General features: G+C 40.9%; 1 protein-coding gene across 7 annotated transcripts in view; it reads left to right on the top strand.

Annotated features, from left to right (window-relative positions):
• Positions 1 to 18,312, top strand: part of LOC116334779 (doublecortin domain-containing protein 2) — a 31,945-nt gene that overhangs the window by 2,178 nt on the left and 11,455 nt on the right. For 2 of the 7 annotated variants that reach the window (XM_039603403.1, XM_039603407.1), the window contains exons 5-9: positions 107 to 262; positions 387 to 435; positions 4,043 to 4,166; positions 5,726 to 5,826; positions 6,398 to 6,526. In XM_039603403.1, coding sequence (XP_039459337.1) covers positions 107 to 262; positions 387 to 435; positions 4,043 to 4,166; positions 5,726 to 5,826; positions 6,398 to 6,526 — 559 coding nt within the window. Of the gene's footprint in view, positions 1 to 106; positions 263 to 386; positions 436 to 4,042; positions 4,167 to 5,725; positions 5,827 to 6,397; positions 6,527 to 9,355; positions 9,426 to 11,401; positions 11,460 to 11,948; positions 12,491 to 12,515; positions 12,647 to 18,312 lie in introns of those variants that run through there. The other 5 variants (XM_031758311.2, XM_039603401.1, XM_039603404.1 and 2 more) reach the window with 5 other exon arrangements.

Consider the following 18,312-nt stretch of genomic DNA (forward strand, 5'->3'; position numbering starts at 1 on the left):
TGTGTGGTTGTGATGTATTCAATAGAATTTATTCAGGCAAAGACGTAGCTGAAACTATCACTAAACATTACTGCAGTGTGTTGTTTTTCTTTATTTGAGCTTTCAGGCTTTGCACATTGAACGGACGCCCTATCTCCGGTCCCACTGAACTGGAGAACAACCACTACTATGTTGCAGTTGGTTCAGAAAAGTTTAAGGCTCTCCCATATTACCAGTGTGTCCCCAGGAGGGATTTGCTTAGGGAAAATAACATGACTGAAGGGTACGAGATGTGATCTTTCGTGGCTTTTTCTATATGTCCAGAATAAACACTGGATTTGATTTGATTTCGATAAAGAAAGCAAAAATGCGTTTGTCAATATTGGTTTTCCTTTTCTTCCCTGCAGCCAAGACATCCTGCCCAGTACCAAAATCAAAAGATGTGCAAAGAATGTGGTGAGTGTTGATGCACTTTGCCATCTGGTCCTTCACGTTCTCCTAACGTGCTAAATTGGTACCCTTTTTTCCTCTGAACTCCCTCCGGTTCATTGTTGTAGCACTTTGTTAGACTCACAGTTTAAAAGCGTATCTTTGCACACACAGCATTTCAATTAACATTTCCCACATGTGAGACTTGTTGTGGGGGCGCAATTCGTTATGAAACACCACTATCATCAATCACTGTCTGCAGGAGGCATTGAGTTACCGTTGCTTTCCAGTTTGATGGGTAATTCCCACAGAGACAGGCTGGCCCACTTGATCAAGTGCAGTGAGCCTCATAGACAGATCATATGCACAAGGGGGACTTCGTTCACAGAAAACTAAAAGAAAAAAAAAAACATCTCTTATTCACACAAGAGCTGGGACTATTTGTATTGTGATTAAGTTGACAGTGAAATGCTGCGAATCCATACGGGGATTGCGCTGCTGTGGGCCCGAGATGAACACCAAATCACGTGATAAAGATGAGAACCTGCCCACTCAGCAGGTCTAGGTAGAGATGGGCCCCACTGTGACAAATGTGCCTGACATGTGATTTTTATAACCATGAAAGATGACAGTGCTCTGGCAGATGCCAATTTTTGTTAGATATAGAAAAATGGCCCTTGCTTTATCTCCAGCTTTATCTGCATTGGATTGCCTTTGAATTTAGAAATAATTTGAATATTTATTAGTTATATATAAAAAATCTCTTCTCCAAAGATCTCTTCATTATATTAACAGCTATGCAGCCATAAAGCAGTAGATGAAAATTACATTGTTACGCAACTTTACTTATCTGATACATTAGCTAATAAGACACAACAACCACAGCTTTTGCCATTTCACTTAGTACCATGAGGTGGAGACAGAGACAGAGCTATGCCTGTGTTTTGCATCCTTCGGCTCAGGGTAGTATTAGTCATTCACTAGACATGAGGCTGCCGCATTTTACTTTCCTCGCCTCTGTGTCTCATCCCTCATGAATTTGTAAACATGATCTGACCAGTTAATAAGGGCCTTTCAGAGGGGGAGAGATGCAAGTGACAAAAAATTACCCAATCTGTCTTGATCTGTCAGCTGTTTAGCTTACTGATTACACATACATTTATAGGGTCGTGTCCATCATTAATTTCAGTTTGACCTCACAAAACAACAGCAGTCTGATTTGAAGCGCCTGTAAAAAAAGACCCTTTAAACGTGCCCACTGAGGTTGTGTAAAATGTAACCTTGCTCTGCACGGGAGCCGTGTCTGTCCTGTCCTGTCTGCACCGGCGGTGGACCGTTTCTGCACTGCTGAACGGGACATCTGGTGTGGAGCAACCACCGACTAAACTGACAGCTCTGCAGAGTGTAATAATGAAACTCTCCAGTACACCGTGTTCCCATTGGAAGCAAGCATGCTGTATATGCTGAGTTAAGTGTTTTACAGACATGATGAGGTAGAAACTTTTGAGGTAGACATAGCATAAAGAGAAGATTAATAGGGGAGAGAGGAATACAAAGAGACAAAGCGAAAAAGAGAACAACGGCGTGCATCGTGCAGTACACTTAGTTATTATGGCAATCGTCATTATGGCAGTTAAGCAGTGCTTTATATGTGCTTCACATAAAGAGCCCCGTGTAAAAAAAAAAAAAAAAAAGCCCAGAAAGGCTGACTAAACCTTTAATATCTGTGCTTTCTGACATCATTGATGATTTGCTGCTTCTCCCCATTTCCTCTGTTTCCCATGTATGAGCTCATTGGTTAGGGGAAATAGCAATGCCCTGAGGAAGACTTTACCCCCTCGCTGCTGCCAGTGTGTCTACTCACTGAGGACTCGGCCCTGGGAGTGGCTCAGACTGATATCACAGTCAGTATGGCTGGAGGCTGGTCAGTCCAATTGTTTAGGACCCCCCTTTTTTCCCCTGGCTATCATATCACCGTGTCCTCTTGTTGACTCCAGTTTTTGGCCACATGAGAGAGCCACAGATTACTTGCTGTCCAGCCCTCCTGAGCCCCCTTCACACTAACTCTAGCACTCTCTTTGTCTTTCTCTCTCTCTCTGTCTCTGGAGCCTCCTGATACACACAGTTGTCTGCTCCCGCAGGACCTGGTACTGTAGATATGTAATGCAGACCGAGAGGCTATACTGTATGACCTCAGCTTTTCCACTGCCGTGTTTTTACTTCTGCTGCTGCTTGTATTTGCAATCTTCCGGCTCCTTCAGCACCCCTCGTCCTCTGCTTTCTCCTCCTCTGTGCCCTGCTTGCCACTCTCCCTGAGCGAGACAGCTTTGGATTGAGCTCGGTTTATTTAAATACCATCTATTTACATCTCACCACAAGCAAGAAAACAAGCTGCTCAATTTTTGATGGGCCAGATAGAGTTTGATTTACAACTTTATCGCGAAGTTGCTTCACATCAGTCGCAGATGAACCGAGGTTACAGGAGCTGAATTAGCAGCTTACCACCGCGACGGTGCCACTGCTCCTTTGTCTTTGATCTCATGCGGCCGCGGACACCGCCGCGATAGAACATGAACTCTGTTTCAACTCTCCTCCTCTGAATATAGCAGGCAAACTTCACTCTTCTTTTGTTCTTTTACATTTTTTTTCTCCCTCAGCCCACTAACGGCTGTATAAATTCAAAAGAATATCAACAGACTTTGCCTCTGCATTAAAGTAAGCAAACAAGTGCAGAAACAACGCCGCTATTCCCTGGACTCCATGTTAGTGAGCTTGCAAACACCACTGCCAGAAGTGTATTCTGGTGGAAGCCCGAGATCACTACACTATCCCCCGAGCCAGCCCAGGGATCCTGCAGTAAAGAGCACTGTAGCTGAAAAGACACATTAAGTCAGCTCTCTCTCTCGATGTCTACGTCTGTGTCTCTCACTCTCTGTAAGGGAGACATACCTCACCTTGCTACCTACGGAGGGGATGAGGAGCCTGCGAGGAGAAAATTGCCTTTTGTGGAAGCATTAATTCAGATGTGTACCCTGCTGTCTGAACATCACTGAACTCTCCCCACTGCTCTCTCTCTCTTCTCTTCCTCTCTCACTCCTTTGCTCTCCCACCATGCAACTGAGTCCCAAACCTCTTTTTTTCCCCTCCCCTCTCCATCAATAACCTTCTGCTGTCTGCTGCTGAAGAATAAGTTATTCCCTGCGACTCCCTCCCTTTCCCTTTAAGCTTGTTTGGATTTTCATTGTTTGATCTGGCTTGATAAATAAGACAAATGCAGTTAGAAATTCATGGCTGCCCTATTTCATCAATAAATGATTAGTTTGCCACGCTCCCTAGTGATTGATAGGTTGTGCACGGGATGTATTGGAACCAGATGAATTCAATACAGTAGGAGTCAGCGGGGAGTTACAAAACATATCAGCTCATGAAAAATTGAGGTCAATGGAAAATGTAAAAAAGCTGCAGAAAAGAGAGGAGAAACAAGTTTCCCTGTCTTGTTTTCTTATTTTACTTCTTCCTCTTTACAAAACGAGCAATACGTCAATGATGAATCACAGACCGAATGTGAGGAAATATACCTTAATCCGGGCCTCTCTGCTCTCCTCTCTTTTGTACCTCCATGTGGTTTGCTCAGACAAGCTCTGGAGAAGACCTTGAGCACGCAGCCAGGGGCCAGACAAAGAAACTCACAGCCAAGGCAGAGAGAACCAAACAACAAGGGCAGGTGTCCAAGAACCCAGTTCTCTTCCCCCCAGTGGGTAAGCAGAGCACTATAGAAATATTGTCTTTACTGTCTTGCTCTCTAGCCCCTCTGTCCGCAGAGTTTTTGTTTTCTTCCTTTTTTGTTGTTGTTGTTGTTCTTCAACACTTTCTTCTTCGCTATGATGACAGAAAGAAACCTGTTGGATTTTGAAGACCATCTATGCGCTTTGGGTAAAGCATGTTTGTGTTTGCAACTGTACATTTGTAAGTCTTCTGTGTGTGTAAGTAAAGAGATGCAAGTCCTAGTCTGTGCTGATAATGCAGAAAATCTGCCATTTGGCAGGTGAAGGAGATTTCTTTGGAATCTCAGCCTGTTCTTTTTAAGTCCAAACAGAACAGAGCTGTGTGCCGTTTCAAAGGAACACTGCTCTTTTTTCTGTGAATATTAATAAAGAAAAAGACTTCAAACACTATCAAGGGGGCTTAAATCATAGATGAATTCAATCAGGCCATTTTGTTGAATACGTATCCTGAAAGCCTGGTTAACTATCTAGGGGGAGACAAAAATGCTCTCATTTTCTCTTGATGCGGGAATCAAGATGGTAATGAGTTATTAATCTTAAGCAACACTGAGAAAAGTAAATAAAGTGACAAATATTCTTTGTGTGCTTTAAATGTGATACTTGGTATATCAATAATAATAAGACTGTCTGTATCTAGTTATGCAGTTGTTGTTGTGCCATCTGTGCGCAGTAGTACGATTGCTTCACTTGAAAAACACATACTGGTATGGTAGCATTCGCAGGCTAATTGCTACTGTTTGAATCCTGCCATGATTTCATATGTTGTGACTGAGATATTCAGTTCTCAGGACACATTTCTGCTTATACTGTATCTGTAACCACATTAGCAAAGTCCCTAAAGTTAAAAAGCAAAGTTTCATGTCTTCTTTATAATTAAATCAGCTCTTAAAACCCTTCATACAGACAATAGCTCTGTGCAGTGTTCACAAGATTAATCTGGAATGAGGTCAGAGATTTAAGACTTTTTATAGATTTCTAGACAAAAAAGTAATTCTAGGCTTTTTTGTGGTTGTGTAAATGTCTCTTTTCGCTTAACACGTGAAGCAGATGCATTTTTTGTTTACATTGTCCTTTAGTGTTTTCGGTGATAAATCTTGCATGTGTGGTTATTTATTATTTAAATTAAATTACTTAGGGCAATTGAAGTAGATTTAAGTTCAAGAGCATGTTTCATTATTCACATTCCACGCCGTATCGGATCTAGCAGCCGCAGACGAAAAGGAATTTGTTTACAAGGGTGACGTTGCTGTATGAGCCACATCCCCACATGCATCAAGAGCAGCCTGTCACTGTCAGGATGTAACCCTGGACCAAAAGTTCACGCCGGCTGGCCATATTTGTGGCAGGGCAGCTGTGGCTTTCTGTGGCCCTTAAGTCTGGGGGACCACTATAAATAAATAAATGGCTTGACAGCAACATTGATCTCTTGTGAAGTTGAACAGGAGTAGAGAGGAGAGAGAAAGCGAGTGTGTAGAAGAATGAGACGGCGACTGCCAGCAGATGAGGTAATTGTGATTAATCACTTTTCTCAGAGGGCAGCGTGTTCAATGCACAAAACAAAAGGAGTGAGATGGCAGGAGCAGCAGAGGTGCAGGAAGACCGCCAGTTGAAGGTGGATCTGCCAATTGATCAGGTAAAACATAATCCCATACTGTAGCGCTACAGTCTGATGAGGTCCAGTTATTTAACAGCTTGGCCTGATATCAGACAGGAAATAGGAAGTGATTTGAGTGTGAAAACACAGCACTGACAGAGAAAAACATAACCCATGTGAACATGGAGAAACATGTAAAGCTCCTTGGCTCCATGCGGATTTTATTACACTTTATATGTCAGTTATTATAATTTTTACAGCTCGTCGTTGGAGACACACTAAAGTATACAAGTTGATCATCACAACAAGCTGTTTGCATTTGATGTAAAATGAAAGGGTTAGATGAAAGACGTGCCTGCAGCTTTAGTAACCTCTCCCCCCCATCGGTGTTCTTCCTATTAAGCTTTACCTTTCTGTATGTTTCCCAACATCAAATGGAATTGCGAATATACTTCTAGTACAGTATAATACCATTTTCTGCTCAGAATAAGGGCTCATGAATGCTCAGCAGCACAAGCTACATAAATATATAAATATTGTAAAATCAATACAGCACTACAGTACAGTGTAAGCCAAAGGGGATCTTGTGTGTTTTTTCCCCTCCCTGCAGGTTGAGGCCAAGATAGTTGAAGAGGAGTATGAAGATGGGAATCGTTGTGCGAGTTCCTGCAAGGCCTCCCTCCGTGATTCAGATGACTCGAGTATGCAAAGGTCTTACACCACAGATTCCGGGAAAAATGTAAGTACCCTTATTATTAGTTTAATGCAGTTAGTATTTTACATTCAGTTCATTTTTACTTTATTATTATGTCCAATTTTCTCATTTTCTTTTGGATTAGGGCACATAAAAAATGGTCTAACCAGCAATTATGGTAATCATCATTTCCATAATTGTAATAGGGTCACATAGACCTGTTTTCAGCAACTATACTTTCACTTAATGCGCGTGTGACATTTTTTTCTGTCTCCATGGTTATTTTGGTGTATTTGCTATTTACTAGCACAATCTTTCTAAGGGGCAGAGGGGAACTTTAAAAGGTATAGAACACATTACTAGTACTGCGAAGGATTTAAATTACCTGTGTCTCAGTTACAACTTTTTGTAGGATGCGTTTAGAGCCTAGCTGTCGCCCCAGATCCTGCAAATCATGGAGTTTTCATGGTTGAAAAAGAGGCCCATAATAATATGCAGTTGTATTTGATGTCTGCCCTTTACTCTGGTTATTGTGCGCATTAACATTGATGAAGTGGGGAGTGAGCTGTGTATACAGATGTTGTTGCACGGATCTGTGGTCCCCCCGAAATTACGCTCATTTAAATAAACTTATTTTGCTCTAATAATCCTCGAGGGACAGCGATATGAAGCCGTGTAACTGTGATAAATGCACACAATAGTTGGGTGATATTACTATTCCATGCAATTTCATTCGGCTTTGAAATGAGAAGATATTGAGTCTTATTTAAGCAATCAATAACCTAGAACATTTCGTTTTAATGAAAACTATAATTTTAAGCAGTGGCAATTACACCGTAGGGGAATGTTTTGGTGTGGTGATGATTTTGCTGCTGTATGCACTTTTGCAATAAAGATATTCTTCGTGGGATAATTATTGACTTCTGGGGGTCGGTTATGACCCTGGCTAAAGACCTCATCAATAGCTTAATTCATTACTTATCACTTTTAGTCATACATGAATTTTGCTGATTCAGATTTACTATGGATTGGGTGGAGTGACCATTAGATAATGGAAAATAATAATAATACTAATCCCTGTATGGACTCAGCGACGTTTGCAATAATCATCTTGCCAAGTAGCTTTTGATTTGTCAGCGAATGGAGAGTGACATAAGATGGAATTTTAGTTGAAAGAACAAATCCTAAGTAAAAATAACTCTAGTTTGCAGTAAAACTATGTCAGCACTTTTAATCAGACCGGCTGCCTTACTAAACTTTGATTTGTTTATGTTCATTAATGTTTAATCAGCACTGTACTTACAGTATAGTTAAATGCCTTTGTCAAGCCAGAAATAATAGCTCTGCAGGTAAGACCTACCTTACCTAAAGTCTAATCATCCTTCATGCATACTCATACTTGTTTTTTCCCACTGAGGCCAAACAAGCTGTCGCTGTCTCGTTGTCAGCAACCTCATCATTTAGAGGGCTGTGAATAATAATGAGGGATAACTGCACTGCTATGACTCATACTTTCAGCTGAGTCCAGACAGATTTCCTCCCACTGCGGTGCTCATATATGCTCGTGAAATGCCCCGTGCACTCTGTATACGTGCATGTATATGGTAGATATTGATGACCAAATTCAATTACATGATTACATTTTCAGTTGAAGCTTTAAATGATTTATTGCAGTGCATTTAAATAGTGAATACATTTGCAGACAGTACAGCGGTGAGGCGATGGTGTGCATGTGGTATTGACCTGTGTGGTCCAGGCCAAGGAAAGAATAACGAGATTCAGCGTCTCTGCCAAGTGGAGATGTCCGCTGAGAGTGAACACAGGCTATCTTGGTGTTAGGAAGCAAAGGATGGCGGGCTGGAGCTTGATGCACATTTATCAAAGCTGCTCTTACACTCACTCCACTGACTTTTGTTGGGCTCTCTGAAGGTTGGCTTTTCCTTTAGAGTGCACTCTGTTAAGGATCTGATTGATTTCATGACGGCCTACTCTGTCTGTATTGTAGATGTCATACACTTTGAGGAAATGTGGACAAGGGTAGATTTGTACTCACCGGTGTAATATTGTGTTCACAATTATCATTTGTTTTGATTTAACAGTATCGGCTGATTTATCAGCCAGTCGGCTAAGCATTTTTTCTTAATTAATATCGTTGGAAATGCCAATGAAACTAGGTATGCTTGATCAATTGCCTTCCTCTCCTTAAGAATTTTGTGATAAAAAATCAAATCAATATTGACCACGCCATTGATCCATTCGTCTTCTTTTTTCAGTGCGAGTCTGTTGCATTTGTCTTTCATCTGTTTTCCTGCTGCTCTTCCATGAAGCATAGGTTAGCCATTTCATAGACTTTAGTCTCCACATGCAAGGTCAACTATAATCAACTCTAGACAATGTCACCGCCTTGCTTTTCCAGAGAGCTAGGCAGAGGAAGACGACTCCTCTGGGCTTTTAAGGACCTGCAGTATTATACCATTCAATTACTGTTCATTAGACAGTGTACAGCCATTAATCAGACTGAGATGTTCTGCTAGTCCTCAGCGGGGACAATGAACTGGGGAAATTTATTCTGGCTTCCTGTCTAGGCCACTGTTTAGTGGTAGGGAGAGAGATGACACATGGGAGCGCGCTGAAGCTTTCAGTGCTCCACACTCCCTGGTATCTGTTTTCAAGTGAACTTCTTCACTTCACGCAGCCCCGTCGCTGAATTTCAAAAACATGGGCTTTGTCAGAGATTTACTGCATATGTGGGAGAGTATTACAAATCTGATATATCACCGAAAGGGGAGAAAGCTGACAGATTAACTGATTAGAGCTTCATATGCATTGAATATGACTAGATGATGATATGAGAAGCTGATTTATGTTTTCCAGGAGGCTAAAGAGAGGGAGGCGTCTTCCAAGCTCGGCAGAATACGGTCGCAGATGTCCCGGTTTTTCAAGGGTATGTTCATCAAAGCATAAAGCTTGGTAGGAGATCAGTGGCAGCCCCCATGTTCCTCTCCACAGCACCTAATGCACCCATAAAGAGACCACTAATACACTCGGCATTACCAGTTCCTCCCTGACATTGCATGTCGCTGGAACCGCAACCACCTCTCAACATCTGGGAGAGCTTTATGGCGTGCTTTATGGAGAGCATGTGGTTGAGTTTTTCCTTCTTTTTGACTCCCTAATCTAAGATGACTTATTCTAGTATTAAAGGCACCTGCACATCAAGGTGTGCCATGCTGAGGGCTGGCATTGTTCACCACTCTTTATATTTCCCATGTTGTTGCAATCTTGAACCATTCAGACAGAATAAGAGTCATACATACTTATGTTACCATTAGGAAAAATTTTTTAATTAATTGCCGTTTTAAGTGGCTTTACATGAGCTGGCCTTTATATAATTATTAAAAAAGAACATATCTGAAAGAATTATGAAAAAAATGTACCATGAACTTTTTTTTCCTTTTTATGGAGGTGAGAGTAACCCAACTGAACCTCAACCAAAACAATGACATTCTCCTTTCTTGGGGAATGTGCCTTGCAGTTGGTTCAAGCAATTTCGTTATAATTGCCTACAGAACATTGGCTTTGATTTTTAGGACCATTCACTGGTTTCACAATATCGTCTTCTGTCCCTGGAGGAAATTCCGAAGGTGACTAAATAAAGCAGGATGCGAATCCCTGCAGGTGGTTATCTCTGTCTGCCCTTCAGTTTGAGGTTCGCTCTGTCGGTGTCCAGGAAATCACTGCATCCAGCGCTAACAGCGGGCCTCCTATCTCCCTCATCTGCCATCCATATACACTCACATATGCACAGAGTTATCTAACAGACAGGAGGTTAGATTAAATGTTTCTCTTATACAGCTGCACATGATTTTTGTGTACATACATGTATTCTCTTTCAATTATCTTCATATTGATAGTAGCAGAGGATGCAAGGCAGCCCGTGCACTCCAGTGAGTGATTTCCCTGCAGAATATCAGTGGGCACTACAGGGGGCATTCGAAATAAATCACAGCACGTTATTGCTTGCCGACTTGAGACCCATCCACATTTTTCTGTCCCTATCACATTGCGTTGTTGTTGCTGTTTATGAATGGTTCTGCATCATTCATACCTCATATTCTCCAGCTGTCACAGTGGCTCTGCAGATGACACAGATGCACAGCATAACTGGAGACTCAGCGGAGGGAAGAGGGATGTGATAGGAAATGCAAGTTATCTCTAACAGAATCATACCTGCCTGCCACCTGCTTTGCATCAAAATGTCAATATCTGAACGAGTTTTTATCCTAGAAGGTTTTTGTTGGCACAGTTTTCTAAGAGCAAATCTACCATCAAAGCATTTGGCCTGCTTTTTTCACATTTTTTTTTTTACATCTCAGGAGTATTGCGTCTTGATGTCCACATATAATAGGAAGAGATACTGGGTTCAGTTTGGTGGAGATTCTCCTTCAAAAGTTATTGGCACCATGTACAATGGCTTTATAATTTATGAGAACTGTTAGGCCCTCTGACAGAAGTTGTAAAGCATCTTGACTGATTGGGTAGATATAAGATGTGTGCAGTCATGGCATATTGTTGCCTGTATGTGCGCGCGGCATGCACAGTTCCACGGCTTGCTCTGTCACAGATAAATTACTCCACACAGTCAAATTAAGTTGTTGTAAATCACCTCGTGGACCCGAGACTAGTCCTGAGTGACGACCTTTACGCCTATTTGACTTTAACTCTTATTTATGTTAATCACATCTGTATTATGCCCACAGTAAAACTGTGTCATATTTGAAAAGGTCATTGTTTTCTGGAAAAGAGTAGAACTGTGCCACACACACACACAAGCTTTGTTTATTAGCACGTGAAGTAAGACTTCAAAATCTTGAATGGTTACCAGTTTTTGTGTTTTTCGTTTTCAAACTCTTTTTACAGGAAGAAAACTGAAACTTCAACATTAGTTGTTTAGATCTGCATGAGATTCACTCCAGAGGTATGCTCTATACAAACACTATAAATGATTTCATCGATTGAACTTTTAGCTCAAATGCACAAAACATATTGTTGTGTAGTCGAGCTGCATATAGAGCACAGCAGTGTTCATTAATCATACAGCATGTACAAATTATAACAATTTGTGAGCGTTATGATTACCTGGTGGGAAATGATTATGAAATCCCTCTACAAAGAGTCTGATTATAGCTTTGGCAGTAAATAATCTCATGTTCAATGGCTGTTAATCCAGTTTACTACAGAATATATAGCATATTCTTCATTTGCTTTTTATTAGCTTTCAGTTTTTATTAAATCAAATATCAGACTGTCTCCACTTCCAATGACAAAAAGCAGCCTTTCTTCAAAGTTGGAAGAAAACATATGCTTTTCTTCTTATTCAGCATATACATGTCGTGAGTGGCCTTCAAGAAGCTGCGCTTCTCAATAGCAATATGTTTTTTTTTCTCTTTAATTTACCATGGTGAAGAATAAGAAGGACCAAAGGCTGTGTGTTAGAAATCAGCCATTGTGATGTGAAAGAGGCATCTGTGTGTGATCTTCGCAACACTTGAGACGACAGGCTCTGTGAAGTGCACCACTGCCCAGTTACACATGAGCTTTGATTGCTAGTTTGTTCTGTGCGTGGCCCCGCAGCTTTGAACTGTGTCTCAAGATGAAAGCCAACCTTGTCCACAGTATGTCCACTGCAGACCGCTGCTGTTGCTTATTTGCTTCAGGCATGATCAAGGGCTTTGGGACTATTCTTTTTTACACTTCTTTACCATGCTGCATTATGTATAATTTATCATACAGTGGATCCTGAGACAGCACCCTGTCTCCACTCCATTTTAATTTAAAGCCTCTTCTCTCTTTCCGTATCTTGCATTGACTGTGGTCAGTGTATGATACTACTCAGGTATGTCTTTGTTGTGTCCAGTTAACAGACTTTGAAATTTGTGGCATTTGAGCATGACCACAAAAAAAGAAAACCTCAGTGCCTTTTCTCTCTCTCTCTCTCTTGTCCTCTCTTTTCAACCCTCTCTCTGTTTCTCAGAATCATAGAATACAGTGTCACACTGCTAAGGACCAGACGTCCTCATTCTCTTCTGTCTCAAGAAGCCAGCTGCTCATGTATAAGATGAAACAGTGTTATAAACCAAATAAAAATGTCTTTTCTCTTGACAGCCCCGGCGTGAATATATGGCCTCTTATTCCAGTGAATATATTGCATAATTATGTATGGTTATGAATATTACATGGAGCCTCACACTGGGTGCATGGTAAGACGCCTAATTGCAGAGTTTAATTATTAAGAAGCAAAGGTCCTGAGCGGGCTTTGCGAGAAGCACTTTTGATAAATTATTTTTTGCAGTTTTCTGATGAATTATTTTGGGGGCTTGTGTCTAATCAGCGGGCATAGTGGACGGCGTAACTGCTCTTGAGAGGGACTTATCTTCCCATGGAGAGGAATTACTATGCTGATTAAATCCACTGAAATCAACTAATAACTTAATGATATTGGAGTGGCCCAAAAAAAAAGAAAGAATCATTGCCTCTCACAGTGCTGGCCATGAATAACACAAGGGCACAGTGATGGGTAGAATGAGGGCTATTGCTGTTGACCTTGGGGCACAGCTTTAATATTTCTCTGTAACACGAGGGAGGGAAAGTGTGTGATGGTATGTACTAAAGCAAACCTCATTTTAAATAGTGTCATAGTGCTTTACTTTATACTTCATATAAAGCACTTCAAGGAAAAAGTCCAGAGAGGCTGACTAAACAAGGAATAATAAACTAGATCACCCTCAAGTACTGCCAAATCCACAAAGCACAGTTGCTTGTGTAACTACAGCACTTTGCTACAGCCACATCTTCCTCTCCAGCATGTACTATAGCTTAGACACCCACACAGTATTGCTCAAGTGTTATATATTCGCTTCAAATGCTCACTGCATTGAGAAAAGTTTAAGGGTTGACCTCAGTTTTATGTCAAAAGACATTTCAAAAATGGATAAAACAGACTTCTCCGCATGTTACCTCAAATACAGAACTATTGCACTTGATGTATTCTTCCATAAAAGCTAATGGCTGTAATGCTGACAGTAAGAGTCACTGACCCACTTAATCACAGTTCTATATCACGCTGTGACGTTGCGAAATTTAGTTCACCATAAATGTGGGATAAAATGCGAGGGAATAGCAGTGCTCCTTCCTTTCACCTCCCACAAAATGAATACTGGTCTAGCACATATGAAAGGGAGTGCAGCTGTTTTCCTCAGACAGCACAAATATGTGAATAATTGATCGATATTGATGTGAAAATCGCCTAAGTGTAACCAGGAGCTGTTTGTTTGGAAGCCTCCCATGGAGGGCAGGAGTCTAGCCATCTGCCAATAACACGTCAGTCATCGTGCGCGGCGGGCACTCTGACTGGCTCACAGAGCTGAACAATTGTTCTCAGTGTGATGTTTCTGTAAATCACACATTCTGCTTTTAACCGATGCTTGACGCTTGCTTTGAAGTGTTTCAGGTTGGTTTCAGTCAGGGGTCCGCAATGCTGTCTGGAAGTAATGGGTATATACCGATTCGATTTTCTAGTTGTGATATAATTGCAGTGATTATAAATTATAGATTTGTGTTTGCATTCAATCTATAGAACTCAGAGAAACAGATGATGCATCTACATACATAATGTAGTACTCTGCAAAATTCTTGAGCCATGCCTCATTTGTTTATGTTTTGCTTGGAAACGGGAACTATTTGCAGTGATTTACTGAAACATGAGCAAACATACATGGAAATTCAGTATATAAGGAAAGAAAGAGTTTGTACAATCTAATGAGCTTGAAAGTCAGCATTGGGTATTTTCTTCTTAATCTCAACTCCCTTAGGCAACGTTCTTGTAATTTCTTTGAGTAGTCTTCAGGAATAGTTTTCCAGGCCTTTTGTTCTGTTCTCTGTCAAGATAATCCCACACTGCTTCAATAATGTTGAAGTCTGGGTTGTGGGGAGGCCGATCCATGACTGATAGTGTTTCATTATGTGTTTTTCAACCCTAATATACTTACTGTATTGGCAGTGTGTTTGAAATCAGTGTCATGCTTAAATCAGACACGTTCCAGATGATGTTGCAGGGTGGATAAAAATCTGATGGTACTTTTCTGTCTTCATAAGTCCAATCCAGTCTTGACAATTTTGACAACCCTCCCCCCAACACTGGCCTCCTCTATACATAATGACCAAAAATTTCTAATTTGGATTCATAACTACATGATACCTTTGCCATTGATTTTTCACTCGAGTTTTTGTGTAATTTGGTTTACCTTAGCCTTTTCTCCCTGTTTTTCTACCTTCAGAATGGCTTCTATGTAGGCTTTTGCAAACAGTAGATGCAAAAACTTTCTTTTGTCCTCCACTCGTCCAATTTCCTCAAACTTTTTTAAGAACACACTGCACACCGTGCTGAGATATGCCACGTTTTTGGCTAATTATTATATGCTTTTGCTTTAGGTTCATCTCTTGAGTTAGATGTCTTTTTATGCTTGACTGATATATGTCAGTGTTAAAGTATGTGGCATAAAAAACACAAAAAACATTCCTTTGAAAATGGTCAGGTACAAGGACTGAACTGAAAATGAGTGAAAAAGCAGCCATAGCATGTCCACAGAAAAACCTTTAAAGACTTTGAAAAAGCTTTGATACTCATCATCACTTTTTACAAGAATTACAAGAAAGTCTGGCTCCTTGGATATAAAATAAAGAAGTGAGGGATGGTTCAAGACGTTTAGACAATACTGCACGTGTTGCTTTTTAAACTTTACCCAGCTAAATTTACTTATTTGGAAACAGTGTAAATGTAGCATATGGTAGTTGCGCTACCTGTACAATAGTCTTGTATGATAAGGTATGGGGCAGCTTTGTGCAGGTAAAAAGTTACTGAGTGCCCTTTTCCTAGTAACACAAAATCTTCTATTAGCATTTGTATCAGAAACGTATTTGAAAATTGCTGAAGGTCATGTTATACAGAGGCATCATGGGCCTTGAAACCTGGATGGATAGTTGGTGTTATAAAAAGACCTTTTTACAACTGACATCACCCAGAGCCACCAGGAGGCCACTTTTCCCTCACTCTGTTCTGTAGCTACCCACTGTCTAAAGCTAATGGCTGGTAACACAGCTGAAAGCTCTCAGTCTGATAAGATAATACAGAGTCAGAGAGAAAGCGAGCGAGTTTAAGAGCGCTATATAAGTGGGATATATATTCAGACTATACAGGGATGAGGAAATGCTCTAAAAATAAAAAATAAAAAAACAAATGGAAAATGCTGTGATGATATCACTGAGCCCGGAATGCTGACGGCAGTGTTTTGAGTCACATCCAGATGGCTATGAAGCAGGGATGACAGTGGGAGCTGGGACTTACTGCTGTCCTCTCACCTGATGTCATGCTTAATAAAATAAATGAGGATGACATTATGCTTTGCAAACAGATTCATGAATCATAGAGCTTCATTAAAAAAAATTACCTGTATTTTTATTATCATGACGTTCAGTGTTTACAGCTATTGTGAGTCACTGTCAAAGCCAGTTAGGTTGGCAAGATGCATTCATAGACTGTATGGGTGCATCTTACAGACGCAGATACCTGCTAACAAATAAATAAAAGAAAATTCACTGGACAGTCTCCAACGCAAGTCCTGTTATTTGTTATGTAACCGAATTAAAAATGTTCCAACAGACAGCAACATCACAGAAAAACAATCCTGTTCAGTGACTTGAATCGCTATTCCTGGCGCACTTAAACAGTCCACCTAGCAGCCTGTTCTACTTTACATAAAAGAGGCCACATCCCTGATAAAGATGATTGTTTTTTGTGTGTCAGGATGTAAATATGTTTATTTCTGGTCTAAAATTGGCTTAATTTTTCTCATCCTTTCACTTACTAACTTGGTCCCTCCATCAGCTCTGGCATGCCCCACTTCCAGACATACTCTCATACCATATGCTCTCATCTGTTACTTTGTTGCAGGCATATACATTCAGTGCAAGGTTTAGTTTATGGCCAATCATATGCCACTGGCTTTTACCGTCTATAGTGAACGAGGGAAGCAGCTTTCAGCAGCTGTGCAATCAGGCAAGCTGAAAAACGAAAAGATCTAATCTGTGCAGAAAGGCGAAAACAAGTGTATAGTTCCCGGGACTCTTTCACACCAGTAGTCTGCTCATTCACCTTTTTGCAGCTCCCTGCCACCACCAGCAGCGTGCCCATACATATGTTTACAAATTTGTTTTTACATTTCTGTTTTTTTCTAGTTTCCCTACTGCTTCTTTTTCATTGCTTCTCTCTCTCCTTTCTCTTTCCCCCTTTGTCTTTTCCTTCACTGGCTGTCTTTAGTAAGATGGATGTGTGCATTCCCAGGGCAGATGGCTTTGTTGTTACTCCGTGTACCCGGCTAGCACTTTAACACCCGGCCTCCTTGTCTGGCCTGACGGGCCATTGCCTGGGGAAAGAACTCTACCAATACACTGTGCAGAAAACGTGTGTCGTGCAGCTAACTGCATGGGTGCTCACACCTTTTTTGTTACTGGTAGACCCTCACAGTCTGTGCACCAGATACACACATAGATTTGTTTTAGCACGGTTGTTGGTATAGAAAAACTTCAGTATATAGTATAAATGCACTATGCAGTAGCTTGTAAAATCACTTTTAATAGAAATAACTTGAAGTAAACATTTTCTGTATGACTATCAGTCTCCCACGTGGTTGTGGGGGAATTTTGGCTTACTATTCTTTATAACGTAGCCTTAGTTCATTGATGTTTGTGGACATCTGTTTATACCAAGATCGGTTGAGGTCAGTTTGAGGTCTGGACTTTGACTGGGCCATTGCAAAACCTTTATTATTTACTTTTTTGGCCATTCTCTTCTAGGTTTGCTTGATGTGTTAGACTCAGTGACCACCTCTCCACCACCTTGCTTGACAGTTGGTATGAGGTGTTTATGCCGATTTGATGCATCTGTTTTTCTCCAAATGTGGTGCTACGCATTATAGCACAGCATCTCCACGTTGGTGTTATCTGTTCAAAGGACATTTCATGGGTTTATTCAGATGCAACATTACAAACCTAACATGAGCCATGCTTGTTTTAGAAAGAAGAGGCTTTCTCATGGCAAAGCTTCCAGACAAGTTTCTCTTGTTCAGTCTTTTTCTAATTGTGCTGTCATGAACTTTAACATTTAACGTGCCATCTGAGGCCATTAGAGACTGAGAGGCACCTCTTGGGTTTTCCTTTTCTTTGCACAGTCTGACCTTGGAGTGAAATTGCTGGGATATTGACTCCTGGGAAGAGTGTGGCTTTGTGTTAACACATATCTGAATGCTCCAGAGCAGTAAAAATGCCAGAACATCTGCCTTTATGGAGGTGGTCACACTTGCCGATGATCATTTAATCAACTGCATGTGATTAGCAGCACCTGTCTGCTGCTACCATATTAATTCCTATGGAAGCAGTAAGGGTGTACTTTGTTTTTCACAGGCCTGAATAGAGCCCTGTGAAAAACTAAGTGCACGAATCCATATGATCTGTCTTTAAGCTTATATATAATGTCATACCCACTTGCCTTGTACTGGTCACTGGTTTGCATAATGACAAACTGTGTCTCATTGATTGATTTTTTTTTTCCAATTTCCATGATAAACTTTAAGAACAGCTATCCTTTAAAAGGCAACATGTGTGGATCTCTTTAGGTCATCTGCTTGATTTCCATGCTGTGATGTAAGGATGATAAATCGCTGGGTACACATAAATTATATCAGTGAAATCACATTCAGTGCAGGCCTTTTGTGTGC

The sequence above is a fragment of the Oreochromis aureus genome, linkage group 19 (genome assembly GCF_013358895.1).
Source record: "Oreochromis aureus strain Israel breed Guangdong linkage group 19, ZZ_aureus, whole genome shotgun sequence".
NCBI lineage: Eukaryota > Metazoa > Chordata > Actinopteri > Cichliformes > Cichlidae > Oreochromis > Oreochromis aureus.